Source organism: Triplophysa rosa, linkage group LG24 (assembly GCF_024868665.1).
Source record: "Triplophysa rosa linkage group LG24, Trosa_1v2, whole genome shotgun sequence".
Lineage (NCBI taxonomy): Eukaryota > Metazoa > Chordata > Actinopteri > Cypriniformes > Nemacheilidae > Triplophysa > Triplophysa rosa.
The window spans coordinates 10,332,296-10,356,781 of NC_079913.1; the positions used below are offsets into that span (position 1 = coordinate 10,332,296).

Sequence of the window (24,486 nt, forward strand, 5' to 3'; positions counted from 1 at the left end):
GATTTATTGTTCTATGATGTGGTATCAACCCAGAGAAATGACAGTAGCTAATTAAAACAATGGGAGAAGGAACATTAATGCAACTCACTTTCCCGTACATCCACAAATTATATGGAACACTGGCACTTTAACCCTAGTTAGCATGCTAATTGCATTAACAAGCTCGCAATAGTACACTTCTAACGGAATAATTGACAAAGTCATCTTAATTCGCGGTGTAAGGACGCCGGCTTTGAGACCATGCCAAGACCACTCAGATCCCAAATTAGAGACATTGATTTTCGAGCACAAAGCAAAACGAAGTAGAACAGACACAGAAAATTAACAACTCTCTTTAAAACGCAGTGCGGTGGTGCAGACTGTCACAGTTTATCAGTTTCATCTAAGATTCTGTGCAAAAACAGAATGCTAACACTTGCAACAGCTAGTGGCAGAAAAATCTATATAATTTCCATGCTGGAAAAGCAGGCCTAAAGTGGTTAGCTGGGTTGTCGAAGACCAGCTGGCTCACCAGCTTGGCCAGAATGGTAAACCAGCAAAATTATATTAGACTACCTAAAACCATCAATCCACCATAGGCTGTTAATAGACATACCCACATTTTGGCTTGGGTGGAGTAGATTCATTGACAAATTGTATTTAGCCAATTAGATCGACACACAACAAACTATATTATTCTATAGTCGACAGAAGGAGCTTTGAGCCTCTCTGTAGTCATTTCTCCTGGTGTGCCCAGACTCATGTCACCTTTGTGTGTGGTTGTTTTAATTTGTGTCTCTTCCTTCCATGTCCTCCTTATCTATGTTTTGTCTGATGACTTTTCGGGATTGCCACTGGCGGTAGGTTCCCAATTGTTGTTGGATCTTCTTTAGCCTGCTGCAATGACCTTTAATAGCCTCTTGACAACAGGTTTACTCTAGTAGAGTAAAATATATGTCACAATGCATACTGTACATGTTTCTGCAATATATATGTGTGTAACCCTACATATACACATATATATGAAAAGAGAAATTGCACTCGGGGATGCTTCAGCAAGGTTGAACCACTTTGATTTCTCTTTGTATGCACACTTCTCACTTGAGGTCCAAAATTGGGGGAAATTGCCAATTGAAAGAACTTGTCTTTGAGGAGCCTGTCAAAGTACAGACTTCACTGCTGGTGATGCATTTTGGGTTTTTTGGGCTGCCCTTGGCCACATTATCGGTGCTCATCTGGTCGAGCTGAACTTTAAAAAGAAAAATGTCTGGCGGGAAAACGGCACCCTGCTCATTATCAGGACAAATTCGTCCAAGAAGCAAGACACAATGACCAGACTGATCTTTAATTGGCAGACATGTTTTTGATGCTTTACTTTTGCCAGTCAGACAGAAAGGGCAACCATAAAAGACAGTTGCACTGAAAAAAACTCAATGGTGTATTTACTATATCTCTGCTAAAAAGATCAGCATTTGTTGTTTTCATCCAGGTCTCTAAAACCTGGTATGTTAGTTTCTTAGCTAATCACTTAAAAACTTAATTGGACTGAAAAACCATGCTGGCTGATTAGCTTCACCAGCTAAGTTTAGTTGTTGAACAGTACGGCTATGCTGGCAAACCATTCACCAAAGCCAATCACCAAAACATCACTGTCCAACATGAACCGGTCTAAAAATGAATGCTGGTCTGTTTTTCAGCAGAGAAGACCTGACAAGCAGGTTCTAAAGTATCGACTGTAGACGTACTAGCTAGTACAGTCTGGTCCTAAAAAGAGAAATCAGTTTGGTTCAGCCTTTTGCTTTCACACCTAGTAACCCAACAACTGATAAGATAGGTCCCGTACACATGAAATCCTCCCCACCAACACCTTCTGCTGGCATGATGCTTACAGCTTTTATGAACATGGTGGTTATCACCAATAACTAAGGGTCATGACACTGTGGAAGATCACATCACAGAGAATGAGGGTCTTGACACGAGCACTCTTCTTAAGAACGTGAATGCCCTGCATGTTTTACAGATGAGCGAGACTGCCCTTTGGAAAGACAACTTTTTCACAGTGAATGAACTGAGTGCTGTTTGCCTCGATAATCGCATGCTTTCCAAGCAATGACAAACCTCCCTACAATCGCCACCATTTTAGACTCAGGTTAGCTAGGGCGCACCATTTACAACGATGCCAGAGATTGTTCTGCCTGAAATAACATGAAAGGAATCATACAATGTATTTCTCAAGAGCATCTCATCTTGCCCCTTCCACCAACCTAGATTGCCTGCACTCATTTAGATCATCATCTTGTAACGCATCTACTCTTTCTAAGATAGCAAATCAAAGGGCAGATGGATGTTCACAGCCCAAGTCTAGTGCATCATCAAGCATGTCATGTTTTTAATCGCTGTGGTGTTTTAGTGCTTGCTCCCCCCAGTAGAGGTGCGGTCGAAGAGCAGGCTGGTCCAAGGCGGGCCCGGCGCTCTGGCAAGGGCAATCGGGCGGCGCCAGCGCTGGGCCAACGGGACTGACTGTTAGTGGGTGTTTCCTTCAGGCCTTTAAGGATGAGGATGATGCGGAAACAGGGCTGACGGATACGGAAAAAGACGAGGAGCCAAAGGAGCAAGAGAAACTCGGCAAATTACAGTACTCCATGGATTACAATTTCACAGAGAATACGGTAAGGGGCCATCTCCACGTCACTGTCACTGTGTGTGGTGTTTAGTGAGGTCTTCTTCGTAAGTATAGTGATTGTGGAGTCTGTTTGTCCATCAACTTAAAACTACTGTCATTCCGATAAAGCACATGTATATATGGCTGTTCTAGTGATGTCACTATAAACTGTGTATGCTTAAAAATGCACTGAAATGGTGACGAAAAAAAAGAACCCTGGCAAAGCTTCTACCCTGCCGGTTTTATTGCCGTGCTCTATTATTAAGTGCTATCTCTGGAGGGCAGGAGAATTCAGACTTAGCACTTAAGAAATAATGCCCATCATCCTGTAAACTCACAGAATGCCGTGAATGTCAAGGACACATTCCAGAAGTTAGGTTTTCGTTTGAATCGGCACTGACTGAGGGGTGCTCTCTTGTTTTCAAGTCAGCGGCTTAGCTGAAATTCAGTGGTTGCCTCTTAAAATCATCTGGGCTTGAAAGCTGAGTGACTTCTAGAGTGGATGTACAGTACTTACATTTGACAGGGGTGACAGATATCTGAAGCTGTGAATGGTCCCACAATGGAGCTAAGCAGAAAAAAGACTTAAATGTGCAAGATCCAGATTGTCTGCTATAATACACACACAAATTACATCTTTTTATAAGCACAGTGATTTCAATGTACGTGTAGCGCTAAAATTACATAATGACGGCAAATGGCTTGTAATAGATTCAATTCATGGCAAAACAGAGTTTCAAGAACAAGATGTTCTTTTCATAACAACTTCGAGCTGAACATGCTTAAAACAGTGGAGACGATTGTGGACTTCAGGAGAAACCCCCCTGCACTCCCCCCTCTCACCATCATGAACAGCACTGTGGCAACAGTGGAGTCATTCAGGTTCCTGGGCACCACCATCTCTCAGGACCTGAAGTGGGACAATCACATTGGCTCCATTGCTAAAAAAGCCCAGCAAAGGTTGTACTTCTTACATCAGCTGAAGAAGTTCAACCTACCACAAACTCTATTAAAACAGTTTTACTCAGCTGTCATAGAGTCTGTCCTCTGCACATCCATCACTGTCTGGTTTGGCTCAGCCACAAAGTCAGACATCAGAAGACTACAGAGGACGGTTCGGACTGCTGAGAAGAGCATTGGTGCTCCCCTGCCCACCCTCCAAGAACTCTATACATCCAGAGTGAGGAAAAGGGCTCAGAAAATCACCCTGGACCTCTCACATCCAAGCCATCATCTCTTCACAATGCTGCCGTTTTGGTCGGCGCTACTGAGCACTGAGCACCAAAACAACCAGACACAAAAACAGCTTCTTCCCTCAGGCCATCTACCTCTTGAACAGTTACATGTTTTTACACACCGTGCAATTAATAACTCTGTGCAATAATAATTAAGTGCAATATTAATTATATCCTCCAGATAATACACTATCTATTTTTATACAACTTTTTCTGTAAATTATATTTCATTCATTCTGCTGTATTTCATTCACATACCTCCAGATAATACACTATCTATTGTTATACAACTTTTTCTGTAAATTATATTTCATTCATTCTGCTGTATATAGCACATACCTTGTACTACAATAGTCTATTCTTATTTTTTACTTGTATGTATTTACATACATACGTAGCTTTACTCTCTATATCTTTATCTTATGTTTATTGTATTGTATTTCTTAAATGTTTATACCCATAGGCCCTTATTTAAATCATTGTGTACTGTATTCTATTGTGTTATGGTCTCTGTGTACTGTTGTTGCTGTTTCTGTGTTCTGGATGCTCCTGTCACCAAAACAAATTCCTTGTATGTGCAAACATACTTGGCAATAAAGCTCTTTCTGATTCTGATTTTCAGGAGATTTGTTCCTTTCTTTTGGTATGTAACAAAATGTGGGCAATCAAATGTCTGTTTAAGTTTATTGAAAATGTATAGCCTTATATGAAGGAGAGTGTAGATTAACATATAGTAAAGGTGCATATTTACTGCTAAACATTTGCGCACAGTATTGTAATGCTGACTTTTATTTAATAATCACCCAGAATAGTTTAACTAGGAAATAAATTAAAAAGACTTTCAAAGATTATTTTAAGTCATTGTTTTTAGTGTCAAAAACCCACCTTTATATGTAAATTAGTCCCATTATTGCTTTGCCCTATTGTCACTTGTGGAATACTGGTGCTAATGAGAATCGAATTTAAAAGAGATGCTTGCTCACATTTTAAACTTTCATAGCAGTAGTTCTTCATCAAATGATCATCTAATGATGTAGAAAATCTGGGCATATGTCCAGACATCAGGTGTCTCGGTAATTGCAGTGATGGAATGATGTTTTACAGTCTCAGCAAAATATGCCAGGTTTTGATAGGATGCTGCATCCTCCACTACCTAGGATACAATACCAGCCTGGGAAATTGAAAATTCCCTTCGGCACACATTTTTGGAATGTTTGCGCTATTACGACAACATCAGCAAATCAGGGTTTTTTCCTGGCTCAAAATGAGGCGGAGGTGGTGCCATCCTGTTCTTGTACACACACACAAAGGCCTACCGTACCTTTAAGTGGCTTAACCAAAGTGACTTTGACATATTAAAAGTTCTAATAAAATAAGATGAAAATGACAATTATTTATAACAACATTACTTTTATTCAACCAAACAGAATTGTTTTTTTAATCAAATAAAGCTTTTTTTTATCATTTTCAACTAACTTTCAGCCCACAATAGCCAACTGAATTAACCAGTCTTACTAAATGATCAAAGCTCATTCACATCTTGCATTCTCTGTGGTTCACTTTAAATGATTCAAGGATCTCTTATATTCGCTAGTGACTGAAAAGTTCAATAGTTTAAATGAATCGGTTCAAATGAGTCATTCGTGTGCGAGTCGTCCTGAACGCAATGTGCGTTCATACTGGCGAACTCGCTGTGTACATTATACGCTGATTCAACGATCCAACTGCACAGCTAAAGACATTACAATGATGTACGTCATGTTAATTTGAGAAATTAAACGTACTTTGATGCAAAACAAACAGCCGTGAAACACTGGCTAGCTCTTGTTCTGCAACTCTTTTTAGCGCCTCAGTGTGCTGATGACGAAACAGCGCCTCCACTGTGGCGTAATGCCGCAACTGCAGTTACAAATGACAGTCTGTTAAATGCACGCAGCATTTCATGTGAAGACACCCGACATCATTTTGGCGAGAGTCTGAGGCGGCACGACATTTGACGGAGGCGGCAGCCTCCAATTTCTCTATGCAGGAAAAACCCTGCAAATAAAATGTATTTATTCTTACCCTCACCCCAAAGGTGCAAAGACATCGACGGTATATCAGCCTGACCCAGATACAGCCCAAAAACGCGCGCTCCTACATTCATGTATCCTCATTCCCCTATGCCAGGAGGAAATCTGCGTGCTTCTGTCTGTGCTTAAATTAAATTCAGTATCGCTTCAGAGAGGTCTGATACGTTTTTCTTCTGTTCTTGCCCTTTCAAAAGGTGAAAGGTTCCAGGGAGCTCAACTTAACTCTGGGTTTGTTTAAAGACCATATGGATCTTTGCAACCCCACTGAGTAAGCTACCAGGTAAAAATAGAAAGAAGTACAAAACGTAGCAGAAAATCACAAAGCAGCACGACACAATATCTTAGAATTCAAGGCGGCTCCTCTGGGTGACATGGTGCTGATAAGGTGGATGTTATTAATGAAAACAGAAAGAGGTGTCGATTGAACAGTGTTTTCTAATGCATCAAGCATCCCAGGTTTTTTAAGGACAGAAGCCTCTCGCTGGTTTGCAAAATAACAAACCAAAGGTAAACAGCTCATCTTAGAAAACTGCGGATACAGTAATTTAAGACGACGGCTCCCAGCCCTCAGACGAGAGATTGCTAGCACTTCACCCACTGAGGTTAAGTCATACCGCAGAGTTTTCCTCAGGCATGTTCCTCATCAGCCTGCTGGCTTTTTGAGTTGTCTGAGGGTTTTCGTAGCCTGCAGAGCGAGAGAAGGTTATTATGGCCAAAGTCTCATCAAGACCAAATATACCTTCACCTCCCCCCGTCTATGTACAAAGCTCCTAGAGACAAATCCACCTTGAGTCACACTGTTTCTGTTGTCCACAACCATTTAATCCAACTCACAGCTAGACGGCACTGGTGTTGTATCCCAAAGTAGAGAGAAACATGAACTCCAGGGAAGATTTACAGTCACCAGAAGACATCAAAATGAACACTGTTTAGTTTTGATCAATGCATGCAAGAAAGAAATTTATTTTGTTAAATATTCTCCTGTACAATTTTCAAGACTGGAAGGTTACAAAATCTAATTGTCTAGTCCTCACAATGTCACTGATGAAGTCTGATTGGTGACACTTGGAAGGTCTACAGTGAAATCCCATAGACGTGCCGTCACCTCAAATTGTCGCAATTCGGCATGACTGAAGAGAGAGAGAGACGCGTCCATTAATAAAAGGGATAATAGGCAATTTTATTTTGTGATAATTGTGTTTACTTGTGCTTTACGAAAGCAGTGATATGACAGAGATGGGCATTATTATGTAATATTTACTGTTTTCTATAATTATATTTCATTATCTTACTATATTAATATGTACTAGTTTATTATTATATTTGCAAAAACGATTAACTCTTCAACAAATCATGTTTTTTTATTGTGTTTTTATTTTATTTTTTCTTATTTTTACTTAATCAAAACAACCCAACTGCAGTTTGATTGATATTACTTGAACAATAAAAACAATGCACAATAAAACAAACAACTTTTTGTTGTTGTTGTTGTTTTTGCAAATGAACCCTTCATTTATTAATGTGTATTATTTTAAATGATTATTTTTGTGTTTGTTTATGTCTTTGTGAATGTGTCTGAGGTATCTTCTTTAGAGATTAGAACATCCAACTGTTCAGACCTGAAACCCACCACCATTTATTGATAAAAAATAAAATATTACTAGAGAATACTTTTTCATTCATTTGGAAAAAAACTTTCTGTGATGGGCCGCCATGGTTGTCACCCCACTATCTAAACAAGGAACCTGGCAAAGCTTCCTTCTCTTTGGCTAAAGACCTTCCCGAGGCAACACAATCAGAGTGAGACAGCTGGTCAGGGTGAGAGAGAAGGTGAAAGGAGAAAGAAAGCTGCCCAAATGCCTGCGTAGACACGGAAACCAGGCGTTTTATGGGAGGCTGAGGGAAGATTGATTGACTGACTCCTGGCCCCAAAGGCTATGCAGGGGATGTGGTGACTGGCAGGTCAATCAGGGCCTCAGCCCGGCGGGTCGGCCAATCAATTATCAGAGCTGATGGCAGATAGGAGCAGGAGCGCCACGTTTGACATGGCCTGATCCCATCATCTATATAATGCCTGGACTGTTTAAATAGTAATGCAACCCGGAAGGACGCACCTCAGCATATGGAAGAATCATAACGCTCTTCTCTGTGGCTCTAGGGTAGAAATAAGCAGATAATCTCTTGCGAAATCATTTACTCCTTTGGGGAATGGTGGTGGGATGATGGATCAGAAGCTCACTTTCCTCTTTAAGATCTCTGTGATGGTCCCTTAAACTTTGCCCTTCGACCTCCAGCTCATAGTGGGGATCATCCAAGCAGCAGAGCTACCTGCCATGGATATGGGTGGCACTTCTGACCCATACGTGAAGGTCTACCTTCTTCCAGACAAGAAGAAGAAGTATGAGACTAAGGTGCACCGGAAGACACTGAACCCCGTTTTCAATGAGCAGTTTACCTTTAAGGTAGGTCATGGACATTTACATGCAAACATTTGACGGATACTTTCATCCAATGTGGCTACAAGTGTAACTGAGTTTAAACACATCTCAATCATCTCAAAACTTTGTTTATTTGATTGTTCATAGACGTCATGTTGCCAGAAAGATCCAATTTAATAATGACCCCATTTAGATCCGATCTATTAAATTGCTAAGTGAAGTGTTGAATTTTAAATGCATATCTGTGCCGGGGTTGGCCAGCCTGTTTATTTGTTGTTTAGCTAAGCTCAATTAGACTACGATGGACCTACAAGACACGATTCACACACCAAGACTCTCTGACATGTAATCACAAGTGCCTCCGTTATTGAAATGAAGAGACTGGAGAGCTGGTGTGTGTGATAGCGTCAAGGACAAAATAGCAACCCTTGGGTCTTATCTCTTTCCCGGCAAATCAAGCAGTTTGTCGCCATGTTGGAACAAGTCCATCGGGATAATGAGTTTTGTCTGAAAAACAGCTCAATTTGAGACAATCAAGAATCAAATCTTTCTCTCCCTCTAAAACACACACATACATACAGTCAATAGTTTAACAGTCTTATAGTTTCATTCGTCCTGGTAGGTAGACATTCAGTTATTTTTACCTCTAATGTTGTACAGGTTCCATACACTGAGCTGGGAGGAAAAACTCTGATGATGACGGTATATGACTTTGATCGCTTCTCCAAGCATGATGCTATCGGAGACGTGAAGGTGCCCATGAATAAGGTGGATTTCAGTCATGTGACCGAGGAATGGAGGGACCTGCAAAGCGCTGAGAAAGAAGAGGTAAGAACTATGATGCGTCTATGTAGTAATATGCTCCATACCAAAACTGATGATGTCATACATGTTTTGTCTGTTTCATGGTTATTGACTGGCCTTCTTAAGCACAACTTGCTGGACTCATGCTTGTGATGTGATTCAAAGAAAATTCCCCAAAAAACTGATTGCAGTACAATAAAGGTTGTACACAATACATCAATTAACAGGAGTGGGATAGAAGTTACACTGTAAATGTGAAAGACTTGAGGGTTATCCGTCTTCACTGGAAATGTCAGTTAATCAGCTGGGCCATGCCACGCTTTTATTAATAAAAAAAGCACTGGTTGGGGAGATTCAATTTTCATGGTAAATGTCATGGAATATAGCATTTAAGATGGGGTTTCTATGGGAACCTTGTTTTTGTGCCACAGTTCCGTGGTGTAAAGGTTAATTATGATGCCGTCAGATGACTGGGATTTGAAGGCTATACATGCGTATAAGGTTGCGGCGAGTTTTTGCCATCGTAACACTCCATGTCCAATGAACTGGCACTTCAAATGAAGCAAGGCTTGAGAAAGCTGGAGCACATTGACTTTTACCGAAGGACCTCTAAAGTGGTGTCCTGAGGGTGGCACTTAAAGTGCCTGTAAAAAGCTAAATGAAAATCCACTGCAAAATATTGGATGTCCTTGCAATTTCACTCCATTCAGTTTTTTGGGTTACTCTCAAAAAAGAAAGATACTCTTTTTCTGCACAACCAAAGACTGAAAGAGAGATTATTCTGTCTGGCTGTATTGTTGTTGTTATTTTGAATCTCGGCAGCTAATTGAACTTATTTACCTTGTAGGACTCATTTAATTAAGCTATGAAATGTTATTTCTTATGCTTATGACCTTTTAATTGACAGAAAATCGATTGTGCGGTAAATGGCACGAGCCATTTGAATATAAAGTGCTGTAACCTTTCCCCCAGCCTGTTGTTTTCTATACGTTGTACGTGTTTGTGTCATTATTTATAAGAGTGCCTCGTGAAATATTAATGAAATGTTCATGTAAATGTATTTTACAAACAAAATGTTGTTTCTAATGAATCAGGGTGCCTTTCTACAGTTCAAGAGCCTTGCTCCTTAATAAGAATAGACACTCTAAAGAATGAATTAATTTCCTTTTTTTTATTTAGTCATTTTTTATTTTCAGTCTTTTATCCAAAGCGACTTACAGAGAGTTCAGGGAGCAATAAGCGATATGTCATACAGGAGCAATAATACAATAGGTGCTACTACAAAGTTACTAGTTTCAACAAAAGCCAGACCAATACATGTTGAGAGAAAGAGAGAGGGTTAGTGGTTTTTGTGTGTTTTTCTCTTTTTGATTCCTATCCCTGCTTCTCTTTCTTGTTGAATGAACAAATAAAACAAAGAATATTTTGGTCATCTGTTTGCTTACCTGCTATATTTGGTTTACTCCGAGATGCTTCTTTCTTTCTCTTCTTAAGAAGCATTGATTTTTGTTAGAGAAGGCACTCGGGGAATTAAATTCAGACTGGGTTTTAGTTTTGTTGAAGTGTGTTTACCAAGCTTTGACAAAGATGTCCCTGACTGAACTTTACTGTTCTTTACCACTCACAGCAAGAGAAGCTAGGTGACATCTGTTTCTCTCTGCGGTACGTGCCCACTGCTGGCAAACTGACTGTGGTCATCCTGGAGGCCAAAAACCTGAAGAAGATGGATGTTGGTGGCCTGTCAGGTGAGTCCAGTTTCTAAGTGAGACTGTCAGCTGGCGTCTGGCACAAGGATAATGTTTTGCTTTTGTTCGACCGTATTGAGGAGTCTTTTTTCGCCAGCTCTTTTCACTTTTTAATGACAACATACAGTACACATCGTAATTGGCCCCTTACTTTATCAATTAGCATTGTTAGTCGTATTCTATTATCTGCACATTGTTGTTTATGATGTTTACACGTTTTTTCTATCAAGATTATCTTTACAAATTAACACCACATTTGTTATTGTTGAAGCCAGAATACAATCGGCAGAAGTAAAAAGCTAACACGATGCTATAAACAGACTACACTTAAGGTCGCTCGATATCAACGTCACCACCACCAAGCCTCCAACAACTCTTTCAAGCTTTATTAAAACTGTGTTCCCTGGTAAGTAATTACTCCGTGAATGAATCCACATCTAAGTTTTAAGAGATTTGTGCCCATGTTGCATTATTTGTGAGCTTTATGTGCGTGATGACGTCTAACGTCCTCGCCAAATGAAGTAGTTACTTTTAGCAACTTGTTAGCAATAAGGCTTTAAAAAATCACAAGCGGGTTATAATTGGTGTGTTTTATGTCCTAGAATAAAACTTAAAAATATTTAGTGGTTTTGTTTACCTTATTTCGGGCGATTTACCAAAAACCCATTAAAAAAACCCATAGACTTTGGGGCGATGGAAAGGGAAGTCCTAAAATGCTAACTCGCTTCCGGGTTTTGCGTACAAAAATATGTAATCTCTGAATAAATTAAACAAATCAATTTTTGTTGTGTCCTTGAAGAACGGTGGGGTTGGTAGTTATAAGGTATCTACACACTTTTCTGTTAAAATGTATTATGATATTTTATATTATAAATATAAATATTTATAACCATCTATTTACATATTTTCATGTTTGTTTTTAACAACTAAAGGGATGCACACCGAAGGAACACAAATTTTATTTTTACTATCTTTAATGTTACCATAATCTTTTAATCAGTCAGTTCTTCATAAGGCACAATCTTTTCTTTACTGTTTTCTTGTCCTGTACCTGAGCCCTACTCGATTTTGGATCGATATTTCATATTTCATATTTTCATCATTTTGCGCAAACAGACAGTAGTATATTACATGATATATTACATTACATGATACAGTAAAGTCCTGTACCCTTCGGAGTGCTTACTTTAAGTGCTCTGCCCTGTACAGTAAGGCGTAGTGATGCTCACTTTTAAATAATTTTCTTTCTGCTGATATAAAAGAAAATTTTAACCAGAAATAATGCAGTTTTTACTTCCAGTCGAAATCTTTCTGGATACAGTTCAAAGCAACATTATTATTCACAGAATACACCCTGAAAAACATACTATGCAAATAAAAACACAACCCCTTCATTTCCTTGTATCTTTACCAGGTTGTCTGTATGTTAATACAAACTCCCTTGACTATATCGTTCACATTTAAAGTCATGTTATGCACAAACAATCATTTACAGCTCCTAAAAACACTGAATTGCATCTTAAAATGTTTCCGCATTTCCTGAACCTGCCCTTGTGCTCTTTATCAGCTGAAGCAATACAGCTCTGGTGAATATATGAATACATTTCACCATTTAAATTTACAGCTCAGCATTCAGAAATCAGTCCTCATCTGTCTCGTAACTACTTGTGAAAAATGGCCTCAGCCTCGTCCATCCATCCACCCCCATCCCCACTGATTCTGTCGCACCTGGTCCATCTCATCCCACTGTCAGAGAAGCAGACAGACCATCAGCATCAGTCCCACCTGCTGGGAACCAAGAGCCCCTTCTCATCATTCAGACAGAGGGCACACGCAATTTCCACCACAGCCTAGAACAAACTTTCTCTAGTCCATTAGCATTCCACTTATAGCTGGCTATAAACTGTCAGTCACGTTTCATGAACTACTCCAACGCAGTACTGAAATGAACGTGTTATGTCTCTATTTAGAGCGTTGTGTTTATAGGACTGTACAGTAGTTTTCGCGATGTGATAACTGCAGCCCCCAAACCTCCCACCGCGTATCATCGTTGGGCCTGTTGAATTGGTTGTTTGCCAGATCGATCAAACCCTGTGCAAAAATTGTGCGGTTAAGGGTGCTTTCACCGTCAATTACTGGGTTTTTGTCGGACTCAGGTTTATATTGTTAAATAAACCGTTTTTGACACAATCCTCAGTAAGTTCCCTACTGATTGTTCTCGAAAAACAGTGTGTGCATTTGTTTAGTTTTTTATGTGGAAGTGGTTCAGATAATAATTCAGTTAATTGTTGGTATGGGGGAGGTATTCTCAAAGGATTTCTGGGTAATGATCAGAAACAATAGCTGCATGGATCTTGCCAATAATTAGTGACTGTTTCCATTGTGATTCAGCTACAGGGAGGGCAATCCGTCAGAACACTATAAATTATCCTTTTTTCTGTTTAAACACGGTTGTTTTAGTTGAAATAAATGTAATTTCGATTATTTCTAAAGAGCACTGTTTACCATTCTCTGTATTTTGGCTCATTATGTTTTAGCTGTATAGTTGCAGTTTAGGCATTAATTATAAAATATTATTTATTTATAAATGTCACGTCGAATTGAATAGGATTTATTAGGAACACTTTACAATAAGGTTTCATTTGTTAACGTAATGCACAAGTTTCCTCAGCATTTTTAAGTCTTACACCGTGTCTACACCGGATGCTGTTTTGCTCTTATTGCATCCCATATAACCTGAATTAGTTGGATTGGTGCTTTCCATGTGTGGCCTCGATATCATGAAGCACATTCGGTGAGGTCACAGGTCTTCCATTGTGACTTTCATGAAATTATTTGTTATAGTTGTGTAGGCTCAGATTAAACAAGGGAATGATGGAGAACCATCAAAAAAAACATAAAACAGCAATTGATCATTGAGCAAACATCACACCATGTTACTATAAGAATCAAGCATATGTGAATTTATGAACTGGATTATTTGTATAAATCCTGTTATTTATTCTATGTTGCGGACTGTAGGTGAACACTTGGTATGTGAAATAGCTTATTTAGGGCAATATTAAATAAAAACAAACAGTTTAGAGTTTTATTTTTCAACCGTATGCTGTACACACCCTTCACTTGGTGTAAAGTTGATAGATCTACAGTACATTCAGCATCAACACACCAAAGAGACATTGTTGCTCTGTTCCTAATATGGTATGGGTGCGAAGTTCAGTATGTGTGTCTATGGAATTTGCTACGCTGGCTCTTTTCGCATAAACAAAAAAACTGTTAGGATCCGTTGACAAAACAAAGATTTTTGAAATGCCCCGTGGACAAAGTATAGCTATGTGAGGTACAGAAAAGAGTGACTTCAATGACATAAGGAAGGTTTTTAAAAAGTTGTGAAATTCTTTATATTACTTCAAAAACTGCTTCTATCTTAATCCATTTTATTGTAAGGCAGATGAAATATCTTATCACACCTTCTTTACGGTCACAGCGTAACATAATAAATACACAGTCTCCTCCGTTTAGAAATAGGAGGGCGTATAGACGTGAAATCTGATATTTCGTGATATTTCATCCTTTATTTGTGTTGTGAGGTTTCAATCAAAAAGCTATTCTAAGAAAGATGGGTATCTGCCGCAAGTGGGCGAGGTAAACAGATGATAAGAGATGCATGATGGGAACAGACAATAGACGGAGAGAATGGATAGAATCTTGAGGCAAAGATTGATGTGTCTGAATGGCAGAAATGCAACGGGAACATTTTCTCCGGGATACAGCAGGGCACACAATTGTCATGCACAGTTAAGGTGTAAATAAATATCTACACAAAGAAGATTTAAATGGTGCTGTGGGTGTCAAGCAGCAACGGTAACGAAGCAGATAAGAGTTTTTGGTGGTGTTAGGGCTGCATAATAATGGATAAAATGATCACCACGATTATTTTGCTCAACATGTTAATCACGGTTATTTTGCTCAAAATTTTAATCACGATTAAAAAACTTTTCCGCTACAGCATATTAAGACACTTTACAGCCAATTAATATATTTTAATCTGCCACTATTAAACTTCTGTGACACTGTATTTCAAAGTGAGCTATCATCAATGCACTGCCCCAAAAATTAATCGTGATTAAAACACGATTCATCGTCCAGCCGTAGCACTGAACTGGACTAACTTACACACAGAAGCTTCGCAACTTTATATATCCAACTGTATTTTACATGTTTTTAGATCCCTACGTGAAGATCCACCTGATGCAGAACGGCAAGCGTCTGAAGAAGAAGAAAACGACAATCAAAAAGAACACCCTCAACCCTTACTACAACGAGTCTTTTAGTTTCGAAGTGCCATTCGAACAAATCCAGGTAATGAACTTGCTTCTGTCTTAATTCGATGAGTCTCAATGCTCCGGAACCAAGCTCTGATATGCCAGCAGCCAATCCAGAGCAAATCCCATTTTCCATGTCTGTTGCCGACAATTACTGTTTGAACGAACCCTGCACATCAAATTTATAGACGGCTGTAATAGGCCAGCTAAAGCCCAAAGAGTAACTCGGGAAGCGCGATAAAGCTCCGCGTGAGGCTTTTAAAAAGTTTGGTTGCTAATTAGTCGGAGAATAGAAAGGATGCAATGCTTGCTAGTGCAATAAGAGTAAAATTGCTTCAAATTGATTTAGCATTTCACGGTTCAAAGGATACATTTTATGCTTCGAGCAAGCTACTTTGAATGCAAAGTGTGTCTGGAGGTCTGTTAACCAGAGAGCCCTACCTCCCCGTTCAGAAAGACGCTTCTAACAGCGGCTTTCCTCAACTAACAGATCCTAGCTCATTGTATATCCCTCAATATTTCATTATATGCCAAATTAGCTCCGGCTCCCGAGAACAACGGCCCCAGGCTTGTTCTCATTGGTCAGTGGAATCCACGGATAATCAAAGGGCTCTGAAGATGTTCATATTGTCTGCTTGCTTTCAGGCTCTGAGTAAACTCAGAGGAAGCCATTGACCCTTACCTTTGTCCTTAAGTTGTGTGTTTGCAAGTCAATTTACCGTAGTTATCATTCCGTGGCATTTTTTTGGTATCTGACAACACGCTTTTCAAAGGCCAACACTGTTACGAAGTAACAGACCCTGAAACCGACTCTCACGCTGAGATAATTGTGGTGGTATTTGTGAAAATGGTCTGTGACGCAAACTGTTGCGTCACTGTGTATTTTGGGTTATCGAAGAATGTTGCTCAAGCACAGTAACGCGGGGTGAGATGTTTACCATATTTTCAGTGAAACTGGCGTTAAAATAATGCACCCAGCCTGTGCAAATATAAAAAAACGCTACCTTGGTCACAAATGTATTCCTTGTGGAAAAAACTCAACACAAGCTTATGAACTATGAAGTCACAAGTTTGTATAATCGCTGTACGCCGTTCTATAATCGTGCCTCTTTCATTTCTGTTACAGAAAGTACAAGTTGTTGTAACTGTTCTGGACTATGACAAGATTGGCAAGAACGATGCCATCGGCAAAGTGTTTGTGGGCTTGAACAGCACAGGCACTGAGATCCGTCATTGGTCAGACATGCTGGCCAATCCAAGGAGACCCATCGCTCAGTGGCACGTGCTCAAGCCAGAAGAAGAAGTGGAGGCCCAGCTGGCTGCTCAGAAAAAATAGAGCAGCCCAAACCCCCCAAATCTATCCGTGTAGTGCTCTTTACCCAGTGCGTGTAAATACCTCAGTGATATAAAGATTCATGCACCCTCATTTTTTATTTATTGTCTTACAAAACTGCCATTTTCTGTATTTGGACAACCCATCTCCTCGAGATGTTGTGTTGTCACGTCAGTTTCGAATCCTTACCGTCCAAAAAACTTTTCCCTCTCCTATATCGTTTCACCGCCATCCATAACTTTAAAATCCCCAACCAAATGCCCCCTTATTTTAAGCAATATGATCTGTATAGATAGCGCATGACTGGAGGAATTTATTGTACCACAGGTGTATATATCAGTATGCAGACAAAAAAGATTTCTAGTTTATGTGTTTGTATGTTGTTACCCGTTTCCTAATCTGTGTATATCTCAATGTTTTTAATAAGATGTTCTATTTTAAATTATGTAAATGCAGACATAGAAGAGCCAATATTATATATAACGGGATTTAAGAATTTTAACTTATTGCATTCCACTAAAATATGCGATATATATCTATATCTATATATATATATACATATTTACGAGTTAAAGAATTCCAATCTGCAAGATGCTAGTGGAGGTAAACTCACTTCGTAAAGGACGATTTTGCGCTTCATGTTTACTTAAAAAAACAAATACAGATATACACATGAAATACACACACAACACAAAGGCCATTAACTAATATGGTTTCATGATATAAATAGAATATGCTGCTGGAAATTATACAAGCACATGATTTCGTAACAACGTTTTTGTACTCATTTCTCAAACTGAGGACCTGTGCACTTCGCTTTTTAAACGACTATATTTACAGGAATTGTTACTTGACGAAAACCAATCAGCCTTTTCTTTTTTTCATTTCTCATGCCAACAGACCTTCAAATTGTGATGCTGTTAACTTTTAGTAAAACGGGTCCCCAGTTTGCTTCTTTTTTTTGTTTGTTTGTTTTTTGATTTCTGAAACCCTTTTATCTTCCCGAATCCAATTTGTCTCCTTTACAAAACTGGAAACCGACAATTTATGGGACAGTCAAAAGCTGTAGCCATTGTGTCCTTGAAGCTAGATTAACAATGTGTTTGTGAACTTTTCCTTTTAATAGTCTTGTTCTGTTGAGGATTTACGGTTCAGCCTCCAAAAATTGAAACCAGGAGTTTTGACTCTAGCTTTAGGACTACTACTTTTTAGATTAAGTCAAGTCGTCTGAATATTTTTGGTAACTGCATGATTTTTTTTACGATCTTTGCTAAAGGCTGGGTAATGGGGGGGGGGGGGAGTTCTATTTACACCGGGGCGTCTATTTCAAAAGACTCCCTTGCCTTCAATCAAAAGGTAATCAACCTTTGAGGGACCGGCACATTTGAAGTGGTCAGTCCAGATGAGCCAACGTATTATACGACGTTGGCGGAGGAGAGGCGAGCTTTTAAACACTGCCATTCTTTTCAGGGAGGTACCAAGTGTACGTGACCCCTCCCTCCATGCACACTCCACTTAGAGTAGTGGTTGTAGCTTTGGTTCATTGAGGAACAATGTATTTTGGCCACAATGGTGCCCTAAACAGCAGTCTTTGCTTTTTGTTGCCTTCTGACAGTGACAATAGAGTTAGCCATGCTTAACTGCCAATCCTTTCCCCCTTTGGCTACTGTTTTGCACTGTACCCTCTGTAAAACGTCAGTTGCTTCAAGGCAACAATATAGTTTTATATTGGACATCAGGTTGGAAAATGAGCTCCAACTCGCGTCCAAGACCTCAGCTTGCACAGTCTATTCAATCAAAACTACACGAAAGCAACAAAGGCCAAGTTTAACACCACAAGCATTAGCCAATCTTTAACAATAACCGTAAAAGTTAATGGTCTGCACAGGTGATTACGTTACATTCTAATGTCCTTTACTACGGGTCTAACAAGAGGGTGAATAAGAGTTTAGTCCATTAAAACCATGAGTTATCTCGGAGGAACCTCTTGTGTACACTAGATGCTAGCTTCAGACGGAGTTACTAAGTGTTTTCAATGTTACTATGTAGGTGATAGCGCTGTTCCTTAAAACTAAAAAGAAGAAAAAAAGCTGTTCGTCATTCCATAGGAGTCTTTAGAGACTGCTTTGTGTATCACTGTGACTGCGGTGTGTGCTTAGCGTTGTAGTTCTCAGTAGGTAGCGACCACCTTGTACTATAGTGATGTTGTGCTACCATTCCTCTATTGCATAAACGGAGTGCAAATGAATTAACGAAAGCACATCAGTCAAGCATCGTCAGTTTCTAATAACCGCGGGCCGGCGTGACGACAAGAAGGCAAGACGATTCCAAGCGCACGTGGGTCGATTCACACAGCATTTTGTTGAGCACTGTGCAATATGTGTATGTTCATTCCCTAGTGTTCAAATGGGGGGACAAAAATACCCCAAAAATGAAACCCTATACAGTGAAACGTATTCCATAGACCATAGTCTAGTTAGGTCGCAGCACATTGTGTGTAGTGTGGAGCTCAATATGTGTAAACCCGTTAGGGATTCCTCCATTTCTTTGCCCCGTTTTTCCTGCACACAGATCCGACCATCCAAATATTCGGGTAAAGGTTTAGGATGTACTCTAAACATGAGAATTTCTCTATATAAATGAAGATATTAAAATCCATACCCATCCAAAATAGGTGTATATATTTTTATATTTGTCCTGATATAATTTCCTCATCACCATGAATATAAGAGAACTGTATCTTGTTATTGAAACTTATATGTTGTACTATTAATGATTGGCTGTACCATTTTGTTACCGCTGTTATAATGACATTCATGACTATTATCTGGTTATTGTTCCTTTAGTGCCCTATTGAACACCATTTTATATTTATTATGGAAATCAGAATGTACAGTATGGACTGTGTGTTTTGTTTTTACTTCTTCTTGTGGGACCAAGTATAGTTGGCACTTTCATTTCAATGTTGCAATAAATATTGATTCATGTGTTTCATTCATAGCTGAATATAATTTCTTACCTTGTCGGAGAGATTTAACCTGGAGGAGGACTCCAGACATCTTTAACGTATACTCGCAACTATAGGTACAAATTATTACTCTACTAAAGCAACTCCTATGTTAACTTATCTACTCTTATTTATCTACAATATCTTAATATATATACAAAGCTTGTTTAAAAAAACAAGGATAAGATGCCGTTTCGAGAATTATTACAGTAATCTATTTATTTCTTAGCAAAAGGGTGATTGTAATATCAGGTGTCTACCCGTCAATAAAAAATCCAGAACTGGACATACAGAACAGTAAAAGACAGCATTGCTTATTGAACTTCAGAGGTTTGTAAAGTAGTATGAAAAGCCATTTCTAGCCCTGCAAAGCAATGCTATCTTTTTCTCAAGCTTACCAAAGCACGCCAACAGCTCTGACAACTGCACCCAATAAGCGCCACATAAGAAAAATCCCAAACAATACTCCGATACTTGACGACGACAAAACGCCACATGTAACCTTTCAAGGAAAAGCTGTGTAAAGAATTAGAATCTGATGCTGTAGGGAAATCCTAGTTGCCTTTGTGTATATCAACTGCCTGCTTGAGTATTTTTGTGTGTGGAAATTTTCTCTGTAATCTTGTAGAACTGTTCGGGGTGTTTTTCCTGCCATACTGCTGCCCAAGCGGCCAGCTGACAGTTATATTGCTGTATACCTTCATTTTTGATGAGGTGTTTTACAATTTCGTTTCACTTTGTGTAGTGATTCACTCTGTGGAGTTTCTGACTGTTGTTATATAACTTCATATACACAAATGTTCAATAAAAATGTTTTATTTCCTGTTGATAGAGAAATATCTCAAGAGCTTTTTTGTCTTTGAAGGGTCATCATTCCACTGGAAATTGCATCTGATTGAATGACATCCAAAGATTGCCATGTCCTTTACAAAAATGTATCTGTATAGGTAACAATAGTATATATCTCTTATAGCTGTATATGTATATATATCATTTTTCATAGAATGTATTTTGTTAAAAGAAGTGTGAATTATGGTTTTATATTTGTAGTAAATCCTTGTGGGAGTGGTTTTAAAAGATCCATTTCAGTGTGCCTTCAGATGTAAAATAACAAATGTTGGTTATAATAAAATAGATGACAGCAGAGGGGTTGTCACATTGATAAATGACCGTGACATTTCAAGCAAGGTCAGTTTTTTGAGACCTGATGTGTCACACCTCAGGGAGAAAGAACGAACTGAACACACCCCCTAAACTTACCCCTCACAGAACCTTCGTGCATTTTTACATTTTTATTAAAACAAGTTTATTTACTAAACAAGTTTATTAAGCCATTTAAAATACAAGGACCGTTGGGGGTGTCCTGACCAGTGTTGGGTGTAACTAGTTACTAAGTAATTAGTTACTGTAATTTAATTACTTTTCCCTTGAAAAGTAAAGTAAGGGATTACTCTTATTTTTTCTGTAATTTAATTACAGTTACTTTTGATGTAATTAAACTAAATACTTTGTGTAATATGTGTGTGCAATAGTGGAATTGACATCAAAATTCAAAGTCTAACTTTAAAATCTGTGCTTTAATGTATAATTCTCACATTTGTAATACTTTGGTTAATAAGAGTACTTTATGTAGTTTAATATTATTTATTTGAATGAATTAAATAAGCCGTTTCATGTCTATCCTTCAATCACTTAACTAATCAAGGTTGATGTAGGATATAGAAAGTAATTAGTAATAAGTAACTAAATACTTTTTGGAGAGAGTAATTTGTACAGTAATCTAATTACACTATTGAATATGTAATTAGTAACTAGTAATTACTTTTTCAGAGTAATTTACCCAACACTGGTCCTGACAATGTCGCAGGTATAAGGATTTTTCTGTGTTATTCTTCTAATGTAAGACAAACCTATGGAGCCCCTTAGGGGACAGGAATGTAATGGATTTTTGTAACATTTTTTGCGGGATTTTTTGCATTAACTCCTGCACCAAACATTTTCAGAAATGTAATTCCCGAGATGTCCCCTAAAGGGCTCGGTTCAAAACAGCACAAGACATCTCGAGACATTTCACACACACCGATTTAGCAGGAAATCTACTTGTTATATTGTGAAACTGCTATGTTCCACTGTTTGAAGTACAATACCAGATTAATTCTAGAGAACTTTAGACACTGCCAACTACTGTATGAAAAATAAAAATAGTGTACCGTTAAAGATCTGGAGGTCTGGAAAACATCTGCTGTGTTAAAATATCTAAGAGATGTCTTAGAAAGGTCAGTTTTACATTCCTTTCAAATCATAAACATCTTACAAACATCTTTAGATGTCTATATGACATCTGATAGTAGACGTCTCAGAGACGTATTGCAGAGTAAAGAATAAAAAATAGACATCAAGTAGACGTCTCGCAGATGTATGTGTGCTATCAGGGTATGATGGTCATATAAACTGAGCTCAATCTGCACCAGTTTAGTGGTGAGTGTTTGTTTCTGTTCTGTTTCTGTCATTGAAATGTAATGTCATTGACTTATTGATTGGCTTGTTTTTCTATTCCTTGTATGTTCTAGTCTAAATAATTAGCGTTGCTTATCTTGCATTCGTACTAACGGTAGTTTAATAGCTCTGTTTAGGTTGAGTTTTCCTGATTGGCATGTTTATCACTGCCAAGTCTGTTGTGCTTTTGTCGCTATAGCAAGTCTTCTGCTTTCCATTTAATTGCTGAAAATAATTTACATAGGACAGTACAAAAATAGAAATGCTTCCATTGAGCTTCAATTTTGAGGTTTTCAGACTATACTGTATATATGAAGTGTTTGGTTCCAAATGAGATAACATTTTTTAAAAATCTTTTTTTTATTGTGCATTCCAATATCAATCAATCAAACTGCAGTTGGTTTGTTTTGATTTAAGCCAGTTAAACTAAAAATATACAGATAAACTAACACAATAAAAACAAGATAACATAATAAAAAACTGATTTTTGATGTTTTTTTTACTTTTTGGAACTAAGCTATTCATATATAAATCTAAAACTAGTGACTTATGATATACTGGAAACTAAATATGAATGCTTGGCTAATGAACTTTTATTTGTGATGGTGTTGCTTAAAGAATAAACACTAGTGTACACTGTAGAGTAATCCAAACGTAGTACATGTGTGTTTAACTATTACCTGCATGCATTTTGAGGCCAAGTCTATAATATGAAACAACATTTCCATGTATTTAGTTCAAAGTCCTCCATTTCAGGTTTACTGAAGCCTATAGAGTTATCCTCACAGTATTGGCTGTCAGGAGTAAGCACATGGAAGCACTGATCATGAAATTTGGGTTCCTTTAAGAACAAGATAAGAGAGGAAGGGTGGGGGTCCCCGGGCTATCAGCTCCACAAGATCAAATGCATTTCGGTATACATGATTTCGAACACCTCGCACCATTACGTACATATTACTCAGCAGCCCGCTGCTTCATCTTGAGTAGATCTTCAAGGTCTGCTTAAGAGCAATGAATACGAGATGAGACCTGTGACCGAGTGTGCGATCAAACTCAAGCATGGGTGCAGAATCTGAGAAGAGTTATAAATCCTTCAGATACAGCGTATATAAAAATCCTCATGTTATTTTTTGTAGCAATTCTGTTTATTTATAGGTGGCGATACAATGTTTATCCTGATAAAAAATTCACATGATTGTCAAGTCATTCTATACAGCAGTAATAGGTACTATTGTGACAGGTCCGTTATTTCCTCATTAAAGCTAGCTTGACTCCTGCCACTTTACTGATGTTTTGTGACTCCAGACCACCAGAGGGCACAAGTAGTTGTTCTTTGCAGTCTTTTACTCTAGAATAATGTTTATCAAAGAAATATATGTGATTTCTTAAAATTAAGAGCAAGAGTGATAATCTGATCCTTTGAATATAAAATGGATATTAGCAGAGCCACAACTTTTTCTATTGTCCCGTGTTTTGTAACAAATACAGATAATGCATACAGTACTTGTTCTAGATGTCCTTTGGTTGTTTAACAGTTGTTTAATAATACACATGATTCCAGTAAAGTTGTTGCACGCACAAAGGCCACTGCTGAACTACCTGAAGATGGGATTTTATTACTTATAACAGGCTAAAAAAATGTCACTGAGCCATGAATTCATATTTATACAGCATTGTCTCCATTTATTAGTTCAGTCAGGTGTTATTTCGTTTTTTACTTTGTGTTTCTTTACACTGAATTGACACTAAATTGTAATCTCATAGTGAATAGATTACATGTATATTGATCGTGTTTCAGTACTCTAGTTAGAGGATATTCTGGTTGTTTATTTCCTTATTAATCCAGTCAGATCCACTTTATGTTAATAGCTGCCTGATATTAATTCCAGGAGGAGTGGTGTAGTGTTTAAATTGGCCAGTATTCAAATTGTTTCTGGTTTGATCCTTGATTTTGCTTTCCATGCAAAATTATCTGCATCATATCTGCGGGTGAGAGTGCTTTGCTGAAAGTTCTGGAGCTCTTCTACACATCCTGTTTCAGTGATGCTGGTATACATTGGCTATCAGTAAAAATGTATGTCTAAGTTGAACACTCGGCCAAAAATAACATTCGTATGAACAAAGAATGACCTCTTACTCTTATTATTACACTTATATTTTTGCTGGGATTTTTAAACCAGAATATTCAATGGAAGGTGAATATATAAATGTTATCTCTGGAAGGCAATTTTCATATTTGCTAGCATTTAATTCAAAGTCTAGAACAAGCACAAGAGACATTACACACAGAATGGGTGTGATTTACAGGTAGACAGTGAGTATTGTGTCTTTGCAGTGTTAAAGTTCACTGATGTTTGTGTCTTGACTCTTCCTAGAAGAATTTGTATGCT

The 24,486-nt window shown here is 38.3% G+C and overlaps 1 protein-coding gene across 5 annotated transcripts in view; it reads left to right on the plus strand.

Moving 5' to 3' along the window:
• The window catches only part of syt1a (synaptotagmin Ia), a 166,238-nt gene extending 145,811 nt beyond the window's left edge, over positions 1-20,427 (plus strand). For 4 of the 5 annotated variants that reach the window (XM_057323824.1, XM_057323826.1, XM_057323827.1 and 1 more), the window contains 6 exons: positions 2,523-2,648; positions 8,243-8,410; positions 9,047-9,214; positions 10,818-10,935; positions 15,164-15,297; positions 16,387-20,427. In XM_057323824.1, coding sequence (XP_057179807.1) covers positions 2,523-2,648; positions 8,243-8,410; positions 9,047-9,214; positions 10,818-10,935; positions 15,164-15,297; positions 16,387-16,596 — 924 coding nt within the window. In that variant the 3' untranslated portion in view covers positions 16,597-20,427. The remainder of the gene's footprint in view (positions 1-2,522; positions 2,649-8,242; positions 8,411-9,046; positions 9,215-10,817; positions 10,936-15,163; positions 15,298-16,386) is intronic. The other variant, XM_057323828.1, reaches the window with a different exon arrangement.
• Positions 20,428-24,486: the final 4,059 nt, after the last annotated feature.